At 39.4% G+C, this 21,781-nt stretch overlaps 1 protein-coding gene and 1 long non-coding RNA gene across 5 annotated transcripts in view; one reads left to right on the top strand and one right to left on the bottom strand.

The window, feature by feature from the left end:
* dusp3a (dual specificity phosphatase 3a) overlaps window positions 1–19,085 on the bottom strand; it is a 27,572-nt gene extending 8,487 nt beyond the window's left edge. Inside the window, exons 1-5 of one of the 4 annotated variants that reach the window (XR_013970535.1) lie at window positions 12,463–18,891; window positions 11,979–12,042; window positions 11,469–11,621; window positions 11,014–11,104; window positions 8,717–10,408 (exon numbers count right to left, since the gene is read on the bottom strand). Coding sequence is in view for 1 of the 4 variants with exons in the window: in XM_080873377.1 (XP_080729503.1) it covers window positions 4,669–4,901; window positions 18,749–18,933 (418 nt within the window). In the remaining 3 variants the exon portion in view is untranslated. Of the gene's footprint in view, window positions 1–4,668; window positions 4,902–8,716; window positions 10,409–11,013; window positions 11,105–11,468; window positions 11,622–11,978; window positions 12,043–12,462 lie in introns of those variants that run through there. The other 3 variants (XR_013970537.1, XR_013970536.1, XM_080873377.1) reach the window with 3 other exon arrangements.
* LOC308390970 lies at window positions 19,043–21,781 on the top strand. Its single transcript, XR_013970538.1, has 3 exons — window positions 19,043–19,162; window positions 19,890–20,016; window positions 20,207–21,781. It is a non-coding gene; the product is annotated as an uncharacterized lncRNA (long non-coding RNA).

The raw sequence follows: 21,781 nt of genomic DNA, 5'->3' as shown, positions 1-21,781 counted from the left end.
CACAGAGAACAATAAGATGAAAGCTGTTTATGGTGCGAGGCTGGTTTCACACACACACACACACACACACACACACACACACACACACACACACACACACACCACAGAGAAATAGTTTTCATAGAAGAGTTTTCTCAGGCCTCATTGTGGCTCCTCTGCTATCTGTTATCCACTGCACAGGAAAAAGCATAAACTAGTACATCCTGTAATTGTCACTCTGTAAGAGCGTCAAAAATATCTGTTCCCGGTATGACACTGGAAGAAGCATATAAATGAAACTTGTCGGATTGCCCTGGCTATCTTTATTCATGAACAATGACCAGCTGTTACAGAAGTTACTGATCTGTGTGTATTGTCTTGATTGGGATTTCTTTGAACTTCCTCTAGATAGATCTTTTTGACTGAAAACTCTTTTAGCCATCTTTGCTTGAGCTAAACTAAACAGCAAGTGAGTTTGAGATTTAAGAGAAAGCTGTGCGCTTGAGTTATTAATTAATCCAAATATATTAGAGTGGCTATCCCTTATATGGCCACCGTAGGCACAGACTGTGACAAATTAAGCCCCTCCCATTAACTGTTTAAACATATAGTTTGTGAAGAACAGCCAATCAAAAAAAAAAAGCTGGCTTTTCAGAAAGGAGGCAAAATAGTTATTCAGGTAGAGAATGAAGTAAACGTCAGTACAAAGGGCCACCACAAGATAAGTAAGGATTAAAATAAACCATGAATCATGCAAAGCTACTCTAGTCGAGTCCAAGAATACACATTTGGAGTTTGAAATTAACACAAAAAGTCCCCTTTAATGCAAATCATTAATCAAATCAAATATATTGTGTCTATTTCTTTTTATTTCTCACATGTGGGGCATTAAATTAAGATAAGTGAACATTCAACACAGAAATAAAACATGATTTTTCAGGTTCGTATCAAGTATACAGTGTCCTTAAAGCACCAGAGCACAAACAGGAGTTTTCCCTCGTGGTAATTTTGAGACTGCAGGACAAAAAGTAGGAGGTGGAAGAAAATGAGGAAATGAAGCAGAAACAAATAAATAGAAAATAAGAGATTGTTAGAGTAGTTGGAAAACATATGCTGTGACCAAGATTGTCCAGCAAAGCAGCTTCTCTTCTAGAAGCTGCATATATAAGACATGACCTTTGCTGCAGACTCAGCAAAGTCAATCATCTTCCACCAGCTGAGGTGAACCCACATCCCGACCACAGCAAAGAATCAATGTCGTCTTTGTGTGTGCAAAATACATATGTGTTTACTGTTCTGTATTTTTATGTTCATGCCAGTTTGTGTGTTTGTGTTCATTTTTAAGGTGTACCTTTGTCTAACTTACACTTCCATTACAGACTGGCTAAAACGCCACAGGGGATTTAACTTGGCAACCTTCACAGAGCAGCTGATGTGCTCGGCTCAGGTCAGATCTGCAGATTCTGCACTTTATTTGAAACCCAACACCTCTCTCTGTCTCTACTATAGTTTTATCCCCAACATCTTTCTCTCCCTCTTCTCTCCTTTTTCTTTGACTGGCTCCTCTCTCACACTCGACCGGGAACACTTCCATGCCAATGACGTGACCTCTTCAATACCAAATCACCATGTCTGCCACAGATCAATTCTAATTCCACTGTATCCTCTTGTTAGACACACACGCTCTTTGGCTCTCAACTCACTTGCTCCATCACTGTCCAGCTCCAATATCCCTCAGTCTTTACTGTGTCTTGTATTTTATTGTTTTATTAGACTTAATAGTCTTATCTGCATTTGTTGGAAAAACATTAAATTCTATCCACTGTTGGGCACTCTTTTCCTCAACAGGAGTTGTCAGTGGGTGCAGTCAGCATCGTTCTCTCAATGCTGCGGTCCTCCTGTAGACCAAGCTAGCAGCATTAGCATCCAGTCCGAACTGCAGCACTGGCACAGCTATGTACACTTTACACCCCCTGACTGACCCTTTCTCCCATTCTTTGTCTATTTGTATACTATTCATCCACCATATTGACAGTTGGCACTGGATCTACAGAAACAACATACGATTTAATTACAAAATATTTAAACAGTTTTCTAATCATGTTCCCTTCGCTACAACATTAAAAAAATATTTACGTTAATGCTCCTCATGGGGAACTGTGCATGTTCCCCACGAGGACATGCACAGTATATTAATCCACGCATGCCTCCACCACTTATGAGAGTAATTTTATGTTTGTAGTGACAATGCTCAGCTCTATGGAAAAATGTGCCTACCAATTTCTCAGGGCCCAAATAAGAAATGATCAACTCCTGGAGTTTATCTGAAATCATATCAGGAGCTAGGAATTTTGACGTGGGAAGAAACTTCCACATTTTGCATATCTTCAAAAATCTAACTAAAATGAGAAAAACTCATCCCGATGCTCTTAGGAAAATATAAACGAATTCAGATTGAGCTAACCTTCTGGATCCAGGCACTTGATTCATGCATGGTGCAAAAGTATGGGCATGTATTCATTCCATCATTTTGACCTTAAAGGTTCAGCGTACTGTTTGATGGAGCTGCAGAGGACAGAACGATTAGGCAGAATTTTTAAACGTTTTTCCAGCAGGATGCCTCCTTTTTATTGGCAACACACTCCAAATTTGTTGAACTATGGCGTTCAAAAAAAGCTCCTAAACTATGTCCTGCCACTTGCTCGGTGCAGCAACACATTTTCATTGCATTGCATGAGCCACTGAAAAAAAAAGCATCAGGCTCTTAAGGCTCCTCTCAGTGCTTCAAACGTGATCTGCAAGAAACTACCACACCCAAATTAAAAACAACCAATCAAAGCAAGGAGGCATGTCCGATACAGTCTCAATGGCTGCTTACGCAGACGGAGCAGCACCCTCCACCCCCTGCATGCCCTCAATTTGTCAAGCTAAATAACTATAAATAATAAATTAATAATTAATTTAAAAAATATAAATTTTGTCTGAAATATACATTCCAGCATAAATTATTATCTATCATACTTTAATTCTAGATAATGAATCCAACCATTTCTCCATATCACCACAGTTGATGCCGTTAAATTACTTTTTATCATTGCAGTTTTAATGTGTTGGTTTTCTGTTGATTGGAGGAAAATACACAGATCTGCACACTGTAACCTTGTGTCTTCATTATGGAAAACTCACAGGAGCAATGCATTAGTGCAGTTCCTCATTAAAATCCTGGACCTTGGACCTTTTCCAAGCTTACAGCTGAGGGTCACAAAATGTCACACTTAATGTGGCACAATGCACAAATGTCAAACTGCGGCAAAACCACCAAGCAGAGATGAGGCATGCTAAATCTCTTATGCGCTCTTCTCCACAGGAGCTCTTCATTCTTGATTTACCACAGCACTGTAGTGACAAAAAACATTCGGGGAATTAAGATGCTAGGTTTCAGATTTGAAACAGCTGCTTTTTGATTCGTACTATTCAAAATTCAAAGTTTGCACACCTGAAATGGTGTATAGTATGCCTGACCTAGAAGTTGTATGAAAGTCAAGACTCAGTTCCCTAGTGATTTCTGTATCTTCCCCTTTCTTACAACTTTTTACTGCAGTACTTGTTCTGTTCTTTTACACAGTCCCAAAGTATTACAGCACCCGTTTAACATCTTACAGGTGTGCTACACATCAAACATTGTGACGATGCTGATGTGCAGGGATGTGATCGGGTAATGGAATATGGAGCAGGACTCATGAGTGTGTCAGATTTAGCGAGAGGTGTTCAGGGCCACTGTGATTATCTCCTGTTGTTGCTTTAAGATCCACAACAATGAGGAGTACTAAGACTGGAACTAAGACTGGATCTTGTTAGACAAACAACAAGAGGAACTTGTTTTCATGTCTCAACTTTTGGAGCAAATTACTTTTAAGTGTGAGCTATTGAAGTAAGAAAGGCATAGTGCTCCCATTTGTTAAATAAATATAAATATCCAGCATAAGGGATACATTTCTTTGAAGTGCTGGATATATTTAGGTGCTAGTTTTACCCAAGTTGTGGGGTACTAACACATACTAATACTGATGTAATGTAATATAGTCAATCAATATATTCTCTACCTGTGCATATATAAGCATACAGACTTCCTAGCACCATATATAGTCAATAGAGGGAAAACAATGGGCTTTTTCAAACATCGAGTGGGTGTTATCTCTAGTTATGGCTCCTGAACAGCTTTTTAGGACCTCACTAAATAAAAATAGTCTGAAGAATGTAGAAATGATGTATTATTTTTGTGCTTTCTCAAGAAACCGACTACAAATTTGGCAAACAGCTATTTAACAGAATTTGGTGCTTTTCTTTGCTACACAAGACTGTAACGGGAAGTTCTTTGGTCTCTGGACAGCTTGTAGTCCACAGTTTAATGCACATAAGCGTAAGTAAGAAAAACATCCCACAGTCTGTCCTTCTTTTTTTTCCCCCCCATTTACAAATCAAGCAAAAAATGTCAACAACGTTATATGTGCAAAGTGTTAGGATGTCCTACCACTTTGTACACTTGTTGCTAAGTGGTAGATCACTTGCACACAAAAGTTTGATGGCCATTATTTTAATATTCTACTAAAAATGAATACATGTATTTCAAGAGTTAACATTTACCTCCTTAGTCCAATAGATAAAACATAAACGACAAAATAACCCCACCTTTGCCATTATTGTGCGCTAGGGCCTTGTCGATAAAATCAGCCCCTTCCTCAAAGAAGGCACTGAGGTCGAACTGCTCTGTGTCATTGGCCTGGATGCCATGATAGGTGATGCCCGTGCCAGCGTAGAAATCCGCACTGGTGTTGACATGCATGAAGGAGGTGCCCTCTGCTACATTTAAGACGTGTGTCACACCAAGTTTCTGCAGACGCATTGTATTCTGAGCGACAAACCTGCAAAGGCGAGAAGAGGTTAATGATCAGAGATGAAAAAACTGATCAAATATGCTTACCAGTCTACAATTTAATTTCAATTTAGAGGCACTGGACTAAACTCACAGAGCCTCTGAAATTGAAATAAAATGATGAATGTGCAGACACAGAACAAGACATCTGAGACAAATAACAGTACTAACAGCACCTGACAGATACAGCAAAGCAGTGTGTCAGCACAATTTTTTTTTAAAGTGGTATTTTGACAAACAGGTCGCAATAACACCACATGCAGCACACAGTGTTTCGCTGCATCTGTTGATGAACAGCCAAATACTGAGTATCTGCTGGGAGACAAAAGCAGCTCCCTCGTACTGATTTTTCAAACAAAAGTCACATTAAAGTGCCTTTTGTCTCAACTTATTTCCAAAGTAGAGTTCTCATGACTCGAGGTCTAATTACAAATATCAATCAAACCTATAATCGCTCAGCAACTTTTTTTCCAGTTTAACCCTGAAAGACCCAACCCTTCAAAAAACTAGCCAGAAAATTCAGATTTTTTTGGAACTGAGATGTTTATTAACCCTTATAACAAAATCCACAATTTATTTTGCTATATCATGTTGTGTATGATATATTTTTATTGTATATTTATTATATATTTTCTGTATCGCATAGAATACATTGGGCATTTTTTGCAACTTTTTGTTAACAACAGTGTTAATTTTAGTTTTGTCTATAACATTTTGAAATTATGTCAAGTATTGATCATGTTGATGAGCTAGAGGTCTCAGAAACTCATATCAAATATGATACAACGGGCATTATAGGGTTAAAGTGCTTCAAAGGTTACAGATGGTAGAAGTGAGAAAAGAAAAACAAATATGCAGTGATAAATTTAAAATAAAATTAAAAAATTTAATTTAATAATGTAATACAATTCACTAACATGCCATCATTCATGTTAACGGTAGCACATGTGCTCATTAAACACTAAAGTAACAGTTTCAGTTACCCTATATATTCATCTAGCTAACGTAAACTGTGTGGCCAGACTTGCACTACATTTTGAAGGTTTGGAATAATTGTTTTTGAAAAATAACCGCATTTATTTCAGGATTTCCTACAGAATCACAACAAGGACTCCTGTTACCGGCTGCAGTCCACACTACAGAATGAGACTCTCAGGTAATCACCACAACAGTGACCTGGTCAGTGTAATGTAAACCAGTGTTAGGCTTGGGCTAGCTACTGAGCAGTTTAAAACAAAGTGAAGTCAAGGTGATGGATAAAAAAAAAAAAACTGCTAAACATCCTTGGGTGTCTGTTAAAATACTGCCTACATTCTGTGGGGCGCATGAAGCGCTCTAATACGATTAATATATCTGAAATGTTTTAATTGAATGAATATTGGAATCATTTAGATCATTTATTTTATTTATTTCTCTTGAATATCTAAGTAGAGGTTCATTGTCAGTAAGCATTACTCCTATGTCTGTAACACAAGCACAGCTTGTTGTACTGTGCTGAAAATAAGAAAAATAAGAAAATTTGGCTATTTGAGTGTCTAAAGCATCAGCCATTGTGAGTTCGATTATAGTCCCCCCCAAAAAGTCTTTTTTCTCAGTAATGGTTGGTTTTCATACAGCAGTGTGTACTACCCTCTTCACCAACCAGTCCAATCCAGCTCTAATGGGCACCATTTGAAACTGCTGAGGACCTATAAAGGTGTCCATTTTTCAGTCTGCAGACTCTGATGTATTTGTCTTTTTTTTTTTTTTTTTTGTAGGACAACAGACAAAAAGAACAATCTCTCTATTCTCAGACAGCTCTGCTCCAGTATTTTCACCTCCATCATCATTCACCCTACTTCCAGGAAACAATGAATCTGTTTCTGCTTACCTCCTGCTCTAATACACATCCCCTTTTAGAGCTGCGTTATTGCACATTAGACCCATACAAAGCAAACAGTCCCACACAGCTAACAAACCATAACAAAGCAGTACAAGCTTCTGGCTGCTCCAGCCTGCCTGGCCCAATGCCTGCATCCACATCCAACCTGGCCAAAGGCACTGCCCATTGATTCTGAACAAAAAACCTCCTTGCGTATTTAGGTTATAAGTTGTATTCCAAGTTTATGGTACATTTAGTGCCACTAATTGCACATAATTTTTTAAAACAAAAGAAATTGCACATAATCGAAAACACAAAAAATAGAAGAAAGAAATAGAAATGGAGAAGAAAACTGGAAGTATATAAAAGCTGTTGTACAATGATATGGCAAAGTTATGATGCAAGCAAAATATATTTCATTAAAGATTACTATATTTATAAGATGACTGCTACTTCTATCTGCAGTCATTTGTATTTGGTGATTTAGTGATGAGTGGTTGGAGGTGGGTTTCAAAGTAGCTTGCAGAAGAACCAGCACCTATGGGCATAGCAAAGCAGTGCAAATAGCACATCTTATGTTAGATTTGTCAATGGGATGCAATGAAACCTATCAGCTGAGCCATGAGCGTATGTTAGCTGGCATTGAGAGCAGCTGATCTAACAAGATCACAGCTAGGCATGGGACATGAGGAGAACTGATAACACCAAAGCTTTGGTAAGCATCTGGACAAACACTGCAGCTACAGTATAAGTATTTATGCAATGTCACTGATTCTTAGAGAAATTTTTGTGTTAAGGAAGTTTTGATTTTGGACTCAAGTGCATGGCACGGGGTAGCGAAAAAAAACAAAAAGAGAAAAAAGTAGTTAATACAAGAATCTAAAAATACAGAAAGTCCAACAGCTAAAAAGAAGTCCAAAAAATAGGTACAGGAAGCCGGAAGAAAATGTGGCAAAGTTAAAGGGAAAGCCAGGTTTATAAAAGTACACAAGGGTGAATGATGTTAAGAGACAGGTGGGAACAGGACACAGGTGGATGCAATCAAACAGGTGAAAGTAATGACAATCACAAAAGAGGGAAAAGAACAAATGCATGAATTAAAACCAAAATAAGGCACATCTAAACAACTAAACTTCAAAGTAAAACAGGAAATTACCTGGAGGAACATGAAGACTACCACAAATAATATCAAATATACTTTGAAATTAGTGTGAGCTGTTTTGGAGGCCAGACATAATTTTTCATTGGTCATAAGTCTGCTAAAGATTACTTTGTTTGATATTATGGTGATAATTTGACATGAATAATCATTAACTTAATAAGCCTGATGCAGTTCTTGAATTTCATTTACCCTGACCTTATTTTTAAATGCAAATAAAATTAAAAACAAATAAAAGGAAAAAAAGAGGTGGTTCTTGACATTGTGGTGTTTTTATGGCTATAAACACAGCCTGCCAGCCTGCTGCCATCACTAAATGTCTGGAGTTACAGATTGGGGGGCGAAGAAAGCCCCAGGTGGAAGCTCGCGTGCCTTAGGAAATCTGCACAGTGACAATGGAGTGAAAATGGGTGAGAGACTCTGAGAAATCCAGAAATAAAGGCACCAGTCAATTCTCCACAGATTAAACTTTGTGAGTAATAATTCTGCCTTGGTATGTGTTGTTTATAAAGTTTTTTGTTCATATATCTGCAGTTTTATTTGCATACACTTATGCTTAAGACATATTTCTACTACACTGCAATGGACAATAAAGTTTTCTCATTATGATTTTAGACATAGCTTGTTAATTGAATTCTCTCATTTAGTTATCTCATCTGGAGCTGAACTAAACAGCAAGCATGTTTTTAGGTGCTTCTAGAAAGAGGTGAAATTGACACTGTAAAGGAAAGGGGTGTACTTTATGTATAACACATAGAAAAGTGAGGGATCCATAGCAAATAATAATGGATTGGATTTATATAGCGCTTTTCAAGGAACCCAAAGCGCTTTACAATGCCACTATTCATTCACTCTCACATTCACACACTGGTGGAGGCAAGCTACAGTTGTAGCCACAGCTGCCCTGGGGCAGACTGACAGAAGCGAGGCTGCCATATCGCGCCATCGGCCCCTCTGGCCAACACCAGTACACTGAAAAAAATATGTTGTTGGATTTACTTAATTCAATGGTGGACATTTGTTGCACACAGATGTTTTGCTTTGGCAGCAACTTAAACAATTGAGTTAAATTAACACAATTTATTCATGTTCAATAAACCTGTGCAATTTGTGTTGATAAAATGTGACTTAAACATGTTTTGATGAAGTAATTTGAGCTCTTGGAATATTTTAATCCTTCACAATTTTCTCACGTTATCCCAACACGATTCAATAACTTTTACCCAATACTACTTGGTCACTTAAATACTACATGTTATCTTCAAATTACATTTTGCTATTATATTCTAGTATCAAATACACAATTTTCAAATGGAGGCCTTATAACAGATTGTATTGTTCTCTTCCAAGATGGTTGCTGGCATCCACCAGTAACCTTTCAAAACAACATGTCTAATTTCACTGCAGTAGGTAAAGAATTAAACTGACATTACTCCTCTACTGAATCTATATAAATCAACAGTTAAATAATGTCAGTTCTTCCGTGTTCTCTGGAATCAATCGCAGCAAAGAAATTAGACTGTTTCTTTTGAAAAATGTTGGGAAAGAACAATACAAAACATTCTATTTAAGGCCTCTGACATCAAGATTCAGTTAAACAACAATTATAACTAAACAATTTGAGGTAATGTTAGTTTCCATTAACATTAAATTAGGTTACTGAATTGGCAAACACCTTCCTATTAACACTACCCATTTTACCCCAATAACTAAAGAAATTAGCACTTGCAGGTCAAAAACTTTATTCAAGAGACGCAAAAATAACATTGATACAGTGACTGTCAAAAATTACAGCACTGATCATACTGTGACATCTTGGTTCAAAACAGCACACTTAGAAATATTCAACGTTCTTTACTTCAACTGAATGAAACTGAAAATACCATTTCACACGACCCATATGGGATATTTAGACTGTATAACTGTTCACGCTACATCTCTTCACTAGTAAAAGAAAGAAAAAATACAAAGAGAAATTTAAAAATGCTGCCAAACAGACAAACAGAACTTGTACAGAGCAAAAGGAAAAACAAACAACAACAAAAAACAGCTCGTCCTCATGGCAGTTGCAGAGTATATAAAAATGAACCCTGCGATCCATTCCTGGAATTGAGCTTCAAAAATGCAGCAGAACAAGTGTGAGATTTAAATGTCCTCTCACCTAGAGCTGGTCACCTCACATGCATAACAGTGAGCTTCGTTGCAGGAGCAGTTTTGTCTTAGTTGTGAGCTTTTCTTGAGAGCTGAGTTGCATCCAACTCCATTACCACCCATTGAATCACCTCAAAAGTGTAGCAGAGTTGTGATGGGTAACTCATGTTGAAGGAATAAAAAAGGTCCAAACAGCATGGCTACTGCAAAGGTCACGTTATCCAGATCTTGAAGAACAACATCAGAAAAGTCATTGCCTGGCGCATCTCTGGAGACAGATGTTCATTGTGGTTTTCGCAATCTGTGCAGTGGCCTCAGTCAAGTCCTGGTTAAACACAAAACATTTCTTTAAGATTCCTTTTTAAACTCATCTCTTTTGAATCTACCAGTTCTAATGTTAGAGTAATTTAAACCAATGCAAGCAACATAGTAAATAGCTATAGCCAAAGAGTGGCCTGCCATGCTGCCATTCATGGTCTAACAGAGTTTCTAAGAGAGGGTGAAAAACATAATAATTTCAAATGCTTTACATTAGTTTTTGTTAGAAAGACACCGGCCCATCAGAAATCCAGGCTATGTCACTCAGAAGATGTTAGAATTTAGACTTTCAGCCCCACAATTTGGTTAGCTGTTGGTCAGTTGGTCTTTTTTTTTTTTTTTTTTCAAACAAAAGCTAATGTAAATACTGGTGGGATTTTCCTTTGTTCATTAGAATGACAAATTTAAAGTTTTTTCACACTGATGTGACCCCTAATACAGGGGTGGGGGTGGGGCCTCAAGGGCCGGTGGCCGAGTTCACTACCAGGCCTCATGTGAACTTCAAATTATTAAAGAGGACTACTGGTCCTAACCAGTCCAATGAGGATCAAGTGGATAACTAAATGCATTTTTAAAGGTTGCAAATCCACAATCTACTCATAAAACACTCACCATGAACTCCTGCACCAAGATGTTGCAATTGTCTTTCACACAGATGCGGAGCACTTTGATGAGGGACTCCGAGCATTAATGTCATCCTTGACTATTATAACAAAGAAAACAGAGATTTGTGAACTTTTCAGTAGCACAGAAGAAAATGATCCCAGACAAAAACTCTTGACTTTTTAAACCAGTCAACATGCAACACCAGCATCTACAAAGCAATATCAAAAGTTCCTGTTTGACATCAACTTTATGGATATATAGTTTCCAGAACATTTATTTTTAAAAAAAGATAAATTTTTCTCAGTGGGCCAGTAAATGCATGACGAAAATTATGGCATCCTTTTAGTGGAATCAGTACTCACAGGTAATAGTTGACTGTTTCAATGGATGTAGCATAAAAATTTTACTGACCTAATGCAATACATATACACTTTGTAGTTAAAGAATTTTAAAGTTCTTACTGTCATAATGGCAGCTACATCCTTTAGCTTTGTGCCCTGTTCCCCCGATCACTTTGCAAACACTTTCAGCAGACTGTCAGAGAGAAACTCAGCTCCGTCAGAAACCTTGACTGTAAAGGCATGGTTGGGATGCACTGGAATGCTGCATTTTATCTGAAATGACATAAAATTATTTTGAAATAACAGCAGGCACTGTGCTTGGTTAATCAGTAATGTTTTGTTGAATAAAAACTGTGTTTCCAGATCTTATGGGATTAAAAAAATCCAAAGATGTTTGTTTCTGATTTGCAACCCAACAACCCACAAGTTACAACCTCATTTCAGTTCAAGTGTGCATTAATGCGAGTCCAGTAATCACCTTTCTGGCAATACATACAGGTATAAGTTAAACCTATGGCAGATTTTGGATTTCTCAGTTGTATTAATAGGGTGAGTATGCATGCACCTAATAATTATAAAAAACCCATTATAATTAAGTTACAGAAACGAAAATAGAATATACTTTCTTACCATAACACCTTGAACCCACAATCCATCAGCTGACTCCTGGTGAAATGCAGAATAGAGGTCGTCTCTCAATGTGCAGCAAAAAAAACAAAAACAAAAACAAAAGGACAGCAGGTGAGGCCAGGAGGGGTAGGGATGTAAGCTAGCATAATGCCGCTGATGATATTAGCTAAAGCTGTTCAATGTCCAAAATCTCACTAACACCATGGTGCAGTAAATACACAATGTAACTGAAGAGTCAGTTGGCAAATCTATTCACACAGAAAACCAAATTATGTTATGAGTGCCTCGTAATTAGGTTTAATGTGATATTACGGCTCTTGTGCCAAAGACAAATTCAAATGAAAAAGCGCCAATTCTTTGACAACAGATAAAACAGCAAATAAGCTAACGGCTCTTTTTTAGCATGTTACATGGCGACACTCTAGACGTTTAACTACATTTGGCTGAAATATGGTAAATATTAATTCAAAAAATCAAGACATACCAAAAACGTAGAGTTGGCTGCTCGACTTGACTGAGATGGATGCCTTTTTTAAACCACGATCCAAAGCCCGCGAGATGAAATCACGCATGGTTTCACGAGATTTAACGTTGCTATCTTATTGACTTACTTCACCTGAACATGATATGAACAATTTAATACACCCTTTCTGCATATCATGTAGTTTTTACACTATATAGTTACATTTAACTTTAAAACATGAGGCAATTGTGTTAAATACATGCAAGATGCTTACATAAATCCAAGAGATGGCCAGTCCCTTTTTTTCAGTGTAGGCGATAGGGTAAAGTGTCTTGCCCAAGGACACAACGACCAGGACAGAGAGCCCGGGGATCGAGCCGGCGACCTTCCGGTTACAGATACGCTTCCCAACCCCCCTGAGCCACGGTCACCCCAAAATAGGACAAGAGTGACAGTTTTATCAAGATCATTTAATTAAGATCAATAATGACCTCGTAGCCTGCCTTACAAATACTATTCATGATATAAGTTTATATATGTATTGTTTTTTATTTTAAAACCATTTTCACGAATCTGTAAATCGTTCACTCTGACAAAGCTTTACTATACAGGCTTAACGTCAACGTGAGCCTGGAGGCAAGGTGAGGTGACCCTGGGCAGCTCCCTAGAGGTGGAGGCTGCAAAACCCAATACCTAACAAGAAATTCTGCTACAATGTTACTTTGCAACCAAAGGAGGAGGGATGAAGCAGCCTGTCTGCTAGCATCGTAGCTACAGGGCAGAGATTCAGAAATCCAGGCTACACATTAATAATATCTTCATTTCATTCACAAAAAGTCTGTGTATATTTAGACTAAGCTAGTGCTCATAAATGATTCAATATGCATGCACACTATGAGCACTTCAATGCAAAAAAAAGTGAAGCAAGTAAAGCGTAGGCATGCGTATCTCTTTGTGTGTAAAGGGTAGTAGTGTGTAAAGGCCTATACTGTACTTCTACACAACACAATGCAGAGGCACAGTAGGTTCAACTGGGTTCACAGCCGATGGCTTCCTTCCTATTTGCCGGGCCTGTCCCGGCCTACTTACCCTGGGATCTGCAGTCCCAACACATCCATTATTAAAGACCAGCTTCACAAAGAGCCAGAGCGTTTCTCAAAGCAAACAACCACACCTTAAGTCCCTAAGCTGCACACCGTGGTTTAAGAGTGCTGACTACAACTGAACTGAAAACATTGCAAGCTGGCAAAGTAGACTCATAATCCATTTATGGATGCAAACATTGACTAGTTCAATAAACACAAGTGCTGCTCTAGTCAACATCTTGTTTATTGAATTAGTGACTTTAAACTTTTACTGAGTGTCTGCTGTATACATTATTTTAAGTGAAAGAACTGAATAAATCAGCAGAAAGACTCAACAAATGCAGATGTGTGGTCAAAACACCAACGTAGGAAAGAACTGTCACTCCAGTTGAGTTCAAAGACTAAGAAAACTTGTATTAATGGGCAATTGGCAGGTAACTACAGGCAAAATAATTTCTTGTGATTGTGAAGTGGGCGGAATCTGAGAATTGAATGCAACTACCAATGAGAGTGAGGAATACTGTTAATTGACAAATGAACAGGTAATAAATAAGTTAGAGGGTTAAGTAGGAAACCAAGCGACTAGCTGTGAGCTTTAAAGTGATGCACAATGAGCGAATGTATGTATGTACAAAAAAAATATGAACTTACAATTTAATGGTCTGTTGAAAATGTTAAATCCTTACAGAGTACGAAAATGGGATGTTTTTTGGCAGCTGTATAAGTATCCCTGATTTTTCTATTAAATTAAAATAAAGAAGGGAAAGCAATGCTGTACATTTTCCCAACAAATGTCAGCATGAGTGACTACTGTATATCTTAAATGAACAGTTATTATGTAAATGAAACTGTGTCTTGACCTAAAAAAATTAAAATCTGACAGGCAACTGTATATCAAAGCCTAAAAATGGTTAATGGGTCCAATTCCTGAGGGTACCTATGATAAGAAAGTTTAATGAACATTTTCAAGGACAGATCTCTTTCTAATTTAAGTCGAGCGCCGTAAAAAACGCGTATGCGAGATGCACCACATGCTAGTCTTGTGTTAATAGATGCACTGGTTTTCATCCAATGGATTTCTACCGGCCAGCTACATAATTTGATTTATAACGAGGTACAACTAATGAGATGAGCAGGGAGGATTACTGGGTCCCAGAGGTGGAAACTGTGGACAAGGCATAGCCTTTAATCAACAATCAATACCGGCTCTCCCTGCCTGAGATATGTGTAATATCACATTATGTTACACTGTCCTATCAAGCTTTTCTAAGCTCTAAGATATGCTTTAAAATAAAATAGCTCAGTAATTACCCCCCACCGAAAACTCAAACCTAGTTTGTTCATCAGACATCAAAATCTCTTCGACAAAAGAAGTCATAAAGCTGAGAGCACTTTAGAGTCGCTCTTTCATGCTGACAGTTTTCTCTGATCAGCTTCAGCAGAGCGCAGGTCTGCCAGCACTTTGTTTGGAGACTTGGCCGGACAGATTGGCACATCCAGATTGATTGTGTTGTAGCACTGAGCTACAGTAATGTGCTTGTATTCTGTCCGGCTCGGCTCCTCCACCACTCTACTGGCAGTGATTGAACCCACAAGTTTCTTTGAGGCATCCCTGAATCTGTTCTCTCTACCACAAATCCATAAAGGTGGCATTAAGAGCTGCTCTGTAAAAGCTGGTATACATTACCACACAGCAAAATATATGCAAAAGAAACTAAATTTGTTTCTTTAATAGCAACAAAATTACACTTTAAACACATAAAGAGGTTTTTTGCAAATTAGCCCACTTTTTCATGCAAACTACACAAAACTGTGGCAATCTGGTAATGACCAAAGGACCATTATTGTGACCAGTTTCACCTAGAGACTGCCAGCAACCACTCACCAACCAGTCGAGGAATAAGAGTAACAACAGTAAGGTGTTTAAGAGTAACTTTGCTAATAATGATGGCGCTAATAGAAGCAGTCAAACAGAAAAAAAATAGTAGCGCTGTTTTAACAGCACCCTCTTTTATCTTCAAGCAAATGCACCCTCCTCAGAGTGCACCCAAATGCTTGTTGATGGACCTGCAGAAGCTGGTGATAGCCTAGCATACTCAGGCGGATGGCGGACATGTACATGTCCATGCAAGTTAGTCGTGTTTAGAGTCCTTTGCTCACAGTGTACGTCTGCACAAGCGGCACTCCACTTTGGTTAGATCCTTAGGTTTACTTCTTTCATCTGGTTTAAAGCCAAAGAAATCCCAAATTGGCGACTTCATAATTTTTTTTAGTGCGGTCAGCGTTAACCCGCCGTCATCACGACTAATGCAATTAACAATTAACATCTGGAGCGCAGACTGAGTCAGAATCTCTGAAATGTCTCTGTCAACGTATTTCGGGCATTTTGTCCAAAGTTTGTTTGTTCTGCGCTCCAGATGGGTTGAGCACGTTAAAAAAATTGATTGCGTTAATCGTGATAGCCGCGTTAATGCTGCATTAACGCCTTAATGCTGACAGCCCTAATTTTTTGGGAAATTAGTTCGTCCATGTTTGGACTTCTTCTGTGTTGTAAACGCGCAAATCAGTCCCCCCATGATTACATTGCTCCGCCCATCAAGTCTGCGCATGCGCGAATATATTGCCCATTGTCGATTACTGGACTGACGATTGCCGGTTGGAAAATTTTTTACATATCGCCCAACCCTAATTCACGCCTACAGCCAATTTCAAATTACAGAGGTACTGGAGAAAATCCACACATGCAGAGGGAGAGCATGCAAACCTTACACAGAAAGGTTCCAGCTTTCTGTTCAGGTGGATTCAAACCCAGGACCTCCTTGTTGATGGTGCTAACCAATTAATTCATCCATCCATCCATTCATCCTCTTCCGCTTATCCTTGTCAGGGTCACAGGGGGCTGGAGCCTATCCCAGCTGTCTTAGGGCAAGAGGCGGGGTACACCCTGAACAGGTCACCACTATGTTGCAGGGCTAACACATAGCGAGACAACCATTCGCACTCACATTCACACCTATGGGCAATTTAGAGTTACCAATTAACCCAATCTCACTAACTACATGTCTTTGGACTGTGGGAGGAAGCCAGAGTATCCGGAGAGAACCCAAGCAAACATGGGGAGAACATGCAAACTCCACAGAGAAAGACCCAGGCCTGGTGGTGTAATTGAACTCAGGAACTTCTTGCTAGGTAACAATGCTTTATTGGTAAATAAATTAAAATTTTGCCACAGGAGATGTTATAGTATTAATAACTGCCTCACAGCATGCAAACAACCAAATCAGGTAAGAAAACATTGGGGAATCACAGATTTGTGCATAAAATATTCATAAACTATGCATATGCAACTGGCAAGAATCAGTTCAGGATATTATCTGATATTGCTTTTTCTCACATGCAGCACACAGTAGGAGACAGTCCACTTTATCACTACTGGAAATACTATGGTTTAGGCAAGGGAGCTCTTAGGATAGAGCATGTAAGATATAAAATAGATGATTTCTACGCATTCATTTTAAATTCACCAGACTATAACTTACATTTGTAGTAAAGAACTGGCAGATTAAAACACATTAATGTAAATTCAACAGCCCCACATGCAGCTGTGTCGAATAAGGTCTGGAAAAGTTCAGAGCTGCGATGCGTGTATTGTAAAAGAGCTATTACAGGCAAAGAAAAAGCCCAAAATAGCAATACCAGTAGTGAGACGAGGACCGTCTCTGTTTATCTCTAGGTTCAGTGGGAAGATTTTACAGTACATCTCATACACAATCTGAACTGGCTTTACTGGAACACTGGGTAGTAAATTCCTAAACAGTCAGCATGTTCATTACAAAGCCAATAGCACCAAGTCAACAAACAACCATGGATTTATGGTTCAGCTGCAGACCTGTTTAATAAACAAATATACATTATACTCCATATACGCTGCATGTGTGGGTCTGTGTGTGTGTGTGTGTGCACAGCATCTCTTACAGGAAGAAATAAATTTTAAAAAAAAAACATACTGCTGCTATTAAGTTAATTCTATTACCTTTGTTCCATGATTTGATTATGCACAAAGAAAGCACTGGTCTGGTTTGTGCCTGTGTTCAGTCTTAGACGTTTTCCAATAGATGTTTACAATCAACTATTTAATGCACAGATTTGTATTTGCAAATAATTTTGTGTTGTGTTTTGTGAGAAAGACACATATATACGTCACATTTCTTTACAGAGATGGGAGATTACCTGATTAATTAGTTACCTGGCAGGAAAAATATTAAATATGAATTCATTTTCTGCAAGGAATGTGACACATGACCTCCTTTTAGTATCTTAGCTGCAGTCATTTGCAGTTTCCATTTGCCTTAGGTGAGTGTACTTGTTAACATTATAAGTAAACAAAGGAATTAATGCAATATAATTTTATTAACATAGCGCCAGCCTAAAGAGATATGCAGGAGTTTCCAAAAGATCACACAATGACATATGAGCAAAAACTTGGTTATGGTGGGGAGCAAGAAATCCTTTTTAATAGGAAGAGATAAAATGTGTTTGACACTGCTGAATTAACTTATATATGACATGAATTGACTAGATTCCTGTTTATTCCTGTCTAAAGAGCATCTTCACAATTTAGACTAAGAATTCACATCTCTTTTTTTCCACAATTTGCTCTGAGAGAAAATGTTTTTCTTCTTTTCATATAATAAATGAAAGATGGGGGGTGGGGGAAGAGTGGTGACGGTTGCTGTGTTCCTGCAGCCCAGCGGGACTGAAAGGGGAGCGGCTTGATGAAGACATGGCAATGATACTAATGACAGAGAGGGGTTCATTGAGTAAAAACACCTCTTTAGTTTCGTCCTTCGTGTTCTGAATTTGTTGGTTTCCTCTGCTTTAAAGGTAAAGAGGATCACACGTAGATTTGTAATAATAATAACAATAATAACAATAATATTATATATTGACAGATAGTCGTGATATTGCAGTGTTATCTGTTAATCAACTGTCTGGCTAATGACTTCTCCCTGAAATCAGGCTAGTATTTCGGGGTTATCTGTTGTCAACAACCGCCTGTCGCTTCCTCCATGATGATGACAGCGGAGGACCACCGCTCGTGCGCGCGTGCTAACCGACATGCGACACCGTTGTCATGGTCGCGTCTGGTCGGAGTATGTGTAGGGAGTGTCTCTCAGTGTCACAACGGCATCACGTGTTAGATTCAATGGTGAATGACTCACGCGTTACCGATGTATATCCTGGGAAAGACCTCGTTGAAGTGCTGTGTCGGTAGGCTGTAAAAGCCGTTGCCGTCGGACAGGAGCTCGTTGAGTTGCTGGACGGTCACCTCGCAGGCTGGAACTTCAGCCGGTGGTGGCGGCTGCGGCTGTTGATGCTGTTTCGTAGGACTCAGGTGTTTCTTCATGGCTCTTCTTCTGCTCGCAGAGTAATGTTAGAATTTAGCCAGAGCCCGACTCGTCAGACTGGTTTCGTTGTTCAACAGCATTTTATACGTCCGCGTGTGAGTCGTGCTCGCGCTGTCTTCTTGTCTCCAAGGTGTCTGAGTCTGAAGAGGCGCGAGCTCTACAGCTTCACACTTCGTCGGCGACAAGTGCGAAGCAGCTTTGAGACGGACTTCCGGTCACACTTTCAAAGTAAAAGATACATGTCTTTGAATGAAAAACCTAAAAACTGATTTGTTCTTTACTTTTTCAGTGCATTTTTTCAACATCAAATACCAGATTTAGAAAGTTATTGTTTAATTTTCTTGTGTTATTTTTTCAATTGCATATATTTTAGATTATAACCCCATACTGAATATCTTTTTTTTCTTCATTTTTTCTTATTTATAGATTTATTTCAGTTTGATCGTTGCTTGTGTTTTTGGTTTTTTTTTGCTTTTCTTTCTTCAGTTTTACACTTTCTTTTGTGGTCTTTTAGTTTTTATTGTTCTTTTTCAGGCGACTTAATATTTCTTATAAATGTAGTTGGGGGGGTGACAATATACCCCCCCTTATTTTTTCAGTTTTGGGTCTCATTTCATTGTATTAAATGTTATTTTTATGTTTATTGTTTTTACTTTATTTTTTCTTCATTTAAAATGTAATTTTTCTTGGGTGGGGAGATCAACAGATAGTTGCAGCCCATTATGGCCTTTACCTTTCAGAAACAAGGAACCCTGATTACTGAGATAGAACTATGTAGAAAAAATGACATTTTGAATATTAGTGGGAGTTTTGGAAGATTCTATTTTTCTGAAAGAATCTGCAGTAGGGTTTCAGTTTCATTTTATTTTTTGTGCAACAGTATTAAATCCTGAAACGTACTTCTGCAAAGAATAAGATATGAGGATCTCTTAATAACCCTTGTTGTACTCCAAAGGAAGAGGTTGCAGTTGGCAGGGACAGTGATTCAAGCCGTATCTCCACTGTCTCGGCAGTAACAACTGACTGTCCTGCATAGAGCAATGGCCTCAAACACACCCTTCGAGTGAAAAGAACAATTAAATGTGAGTTCTTATTAAATAAGTACTGAACTCTAATGCACATGTAGCACAAAAATCTAAGTTTTTACAAGTTTAGTTTAAATTGTGATCTCACACTCTGCAGATTTGTCGATGTCTTTCAGTTCAAATTCATTTATTTAAAAGTTTAATTACAGTTAAAGGCAAGCCAGTACTTTTATTTTCATCAATACAGGTTCAAGTTCCGGTACAATATTGTCTGTTTGATGCTCACTTGACGCTGGTTCATTTCGCCACCGCTATCTCCAGGAGACACACCCCGCCAGCGGTCAGACGGGAGCTGGATATGAGAATGATGGTAGTTGCACGCGCAGACGATGCTGCCTTCAAGTACGGTTTGTGAGATGCTAAAACTAGATCAGTTTAGAACCTTTTTGAACAAGTTTCAAAGCACTACAAGTACCGCTTGTCCATACTTAACATGAGTTTATGATTGATTTCTGGACACAGTCTAAATGTGAATATAATTTAGGGTCCAAATATTTTTCTATTAACGTCCTAAAACAGGTAGTCAGTATCCACATAGAAGAGGCAGAGGGCAGTGAGGCTCATTTCATGGATCTTCTTGGGTAGGGTTGGGATTAGAAAAAGATTCTGAATTGGGTTAAACACAATGGTTGTGACTTTTTAAAGGTCCACTTTCCCGGTGACTGTGTAATTATTTTTAGTTATTATTTTTGTTTTTAATGACCATTTCTAGTCGTTGCCCACCTCTCGGTCGTTGCCCACCTCTCAGTCGTTGCCCACCTCTCAATTTTAAGTCGTTGCCCACCTCTCAATTTTAAATACACGTAGACATTGAGGGCTAGCAGGAGGGACCATGCGCTTACCTGCTGCTCTCTGGCAGGTAGCTCCATGCCCTCCTGGGTTTTAAATGCACCTTAGAACACACATGCATCAACACTACAATGAGCGGGTGGAGGGAGGTTTGGAGTCTTCTCTCACCCCCATTCTCTGCGACCTGCTGGAGCGGGGGGGCTAGGAGGAGGAGTTGGCCGTCCGACTGCGGTCTGGAGGGTGGGGCCTCCCTGCTGCTGCGGAGTCGGGGCGGTCTGCCTCCCCCCACCGCAGGGAAAAGGGTAACACCACCTGGGTGCAGTTCCCCCCTCCAGGGGCAAGGGTACCTAGACCCGGTTTGTAGAGTACGCTTGGGGAGTGTGATCGTGTGTACAGCGTCTCTTTATGTCTGTCTCCACGTTGGTTGAGTGTGGAGTAAGTGCATATGAGAGCATGAGGGTGGGATGGATGTTTGTATATGTGTGTGTCTGTATTTCTGTGTCTATATGTCAGGTTGGGTGTCAGGCGCCACCTCTCTGGGGACACCTCAGGCCCTCCAAGGTTTGGAGACCTATCTCCCCCTACCACCACTTCCCCTGCCAGTGGCGGACTCCCTCAGACATCGGTTCGTTGGTGGTTCTTTGTGTCCGGGGATGGGCGTCCAGGTACACACCGGCTCACTCCTTGGCGGCCGCATATCGGGGCCTGGAGCCTGGGGCTCGCTCGGGCCACTTCGGAGGTGGGGTGCCCCCGGCCTCTCGGCCTGGGGCTCGGTCACTCAGGCACGGCTGGCTGCCGGCGGAGCTCACGGGCGCGTCATTGCAACTCCCCCTGGCTTCTGCTCCGCGGCTGCTGAGTGAGCCCTCATCTGGGACTCTCCTCAGCTCTTTCTGGGACAGTGGCGCAGCTGCCCCTCTGTTGGTCTTCCTTGGTCTCTTGTGTTCTGGGGGCCTCTGGATGTCTGGAGTTTTGA

This window comes from Rhamphochromis sp. 'chilingali', assembly GCF_963969265.1.
Source record: "Rhamphochromis sp. 'chilingali' genome assembly, chromosome: 22".
Taxonomy (NCBI): Eukaryota; Metazoa; Chordata; class Actinopteri; order Cichliformes; family Cichlidae; genus Rhamphochromis; species Rhamphochromis sp. 'chilingali'.
This window is presented reverse-complemented; position numbering and strand designations above follow the sequence as displayed.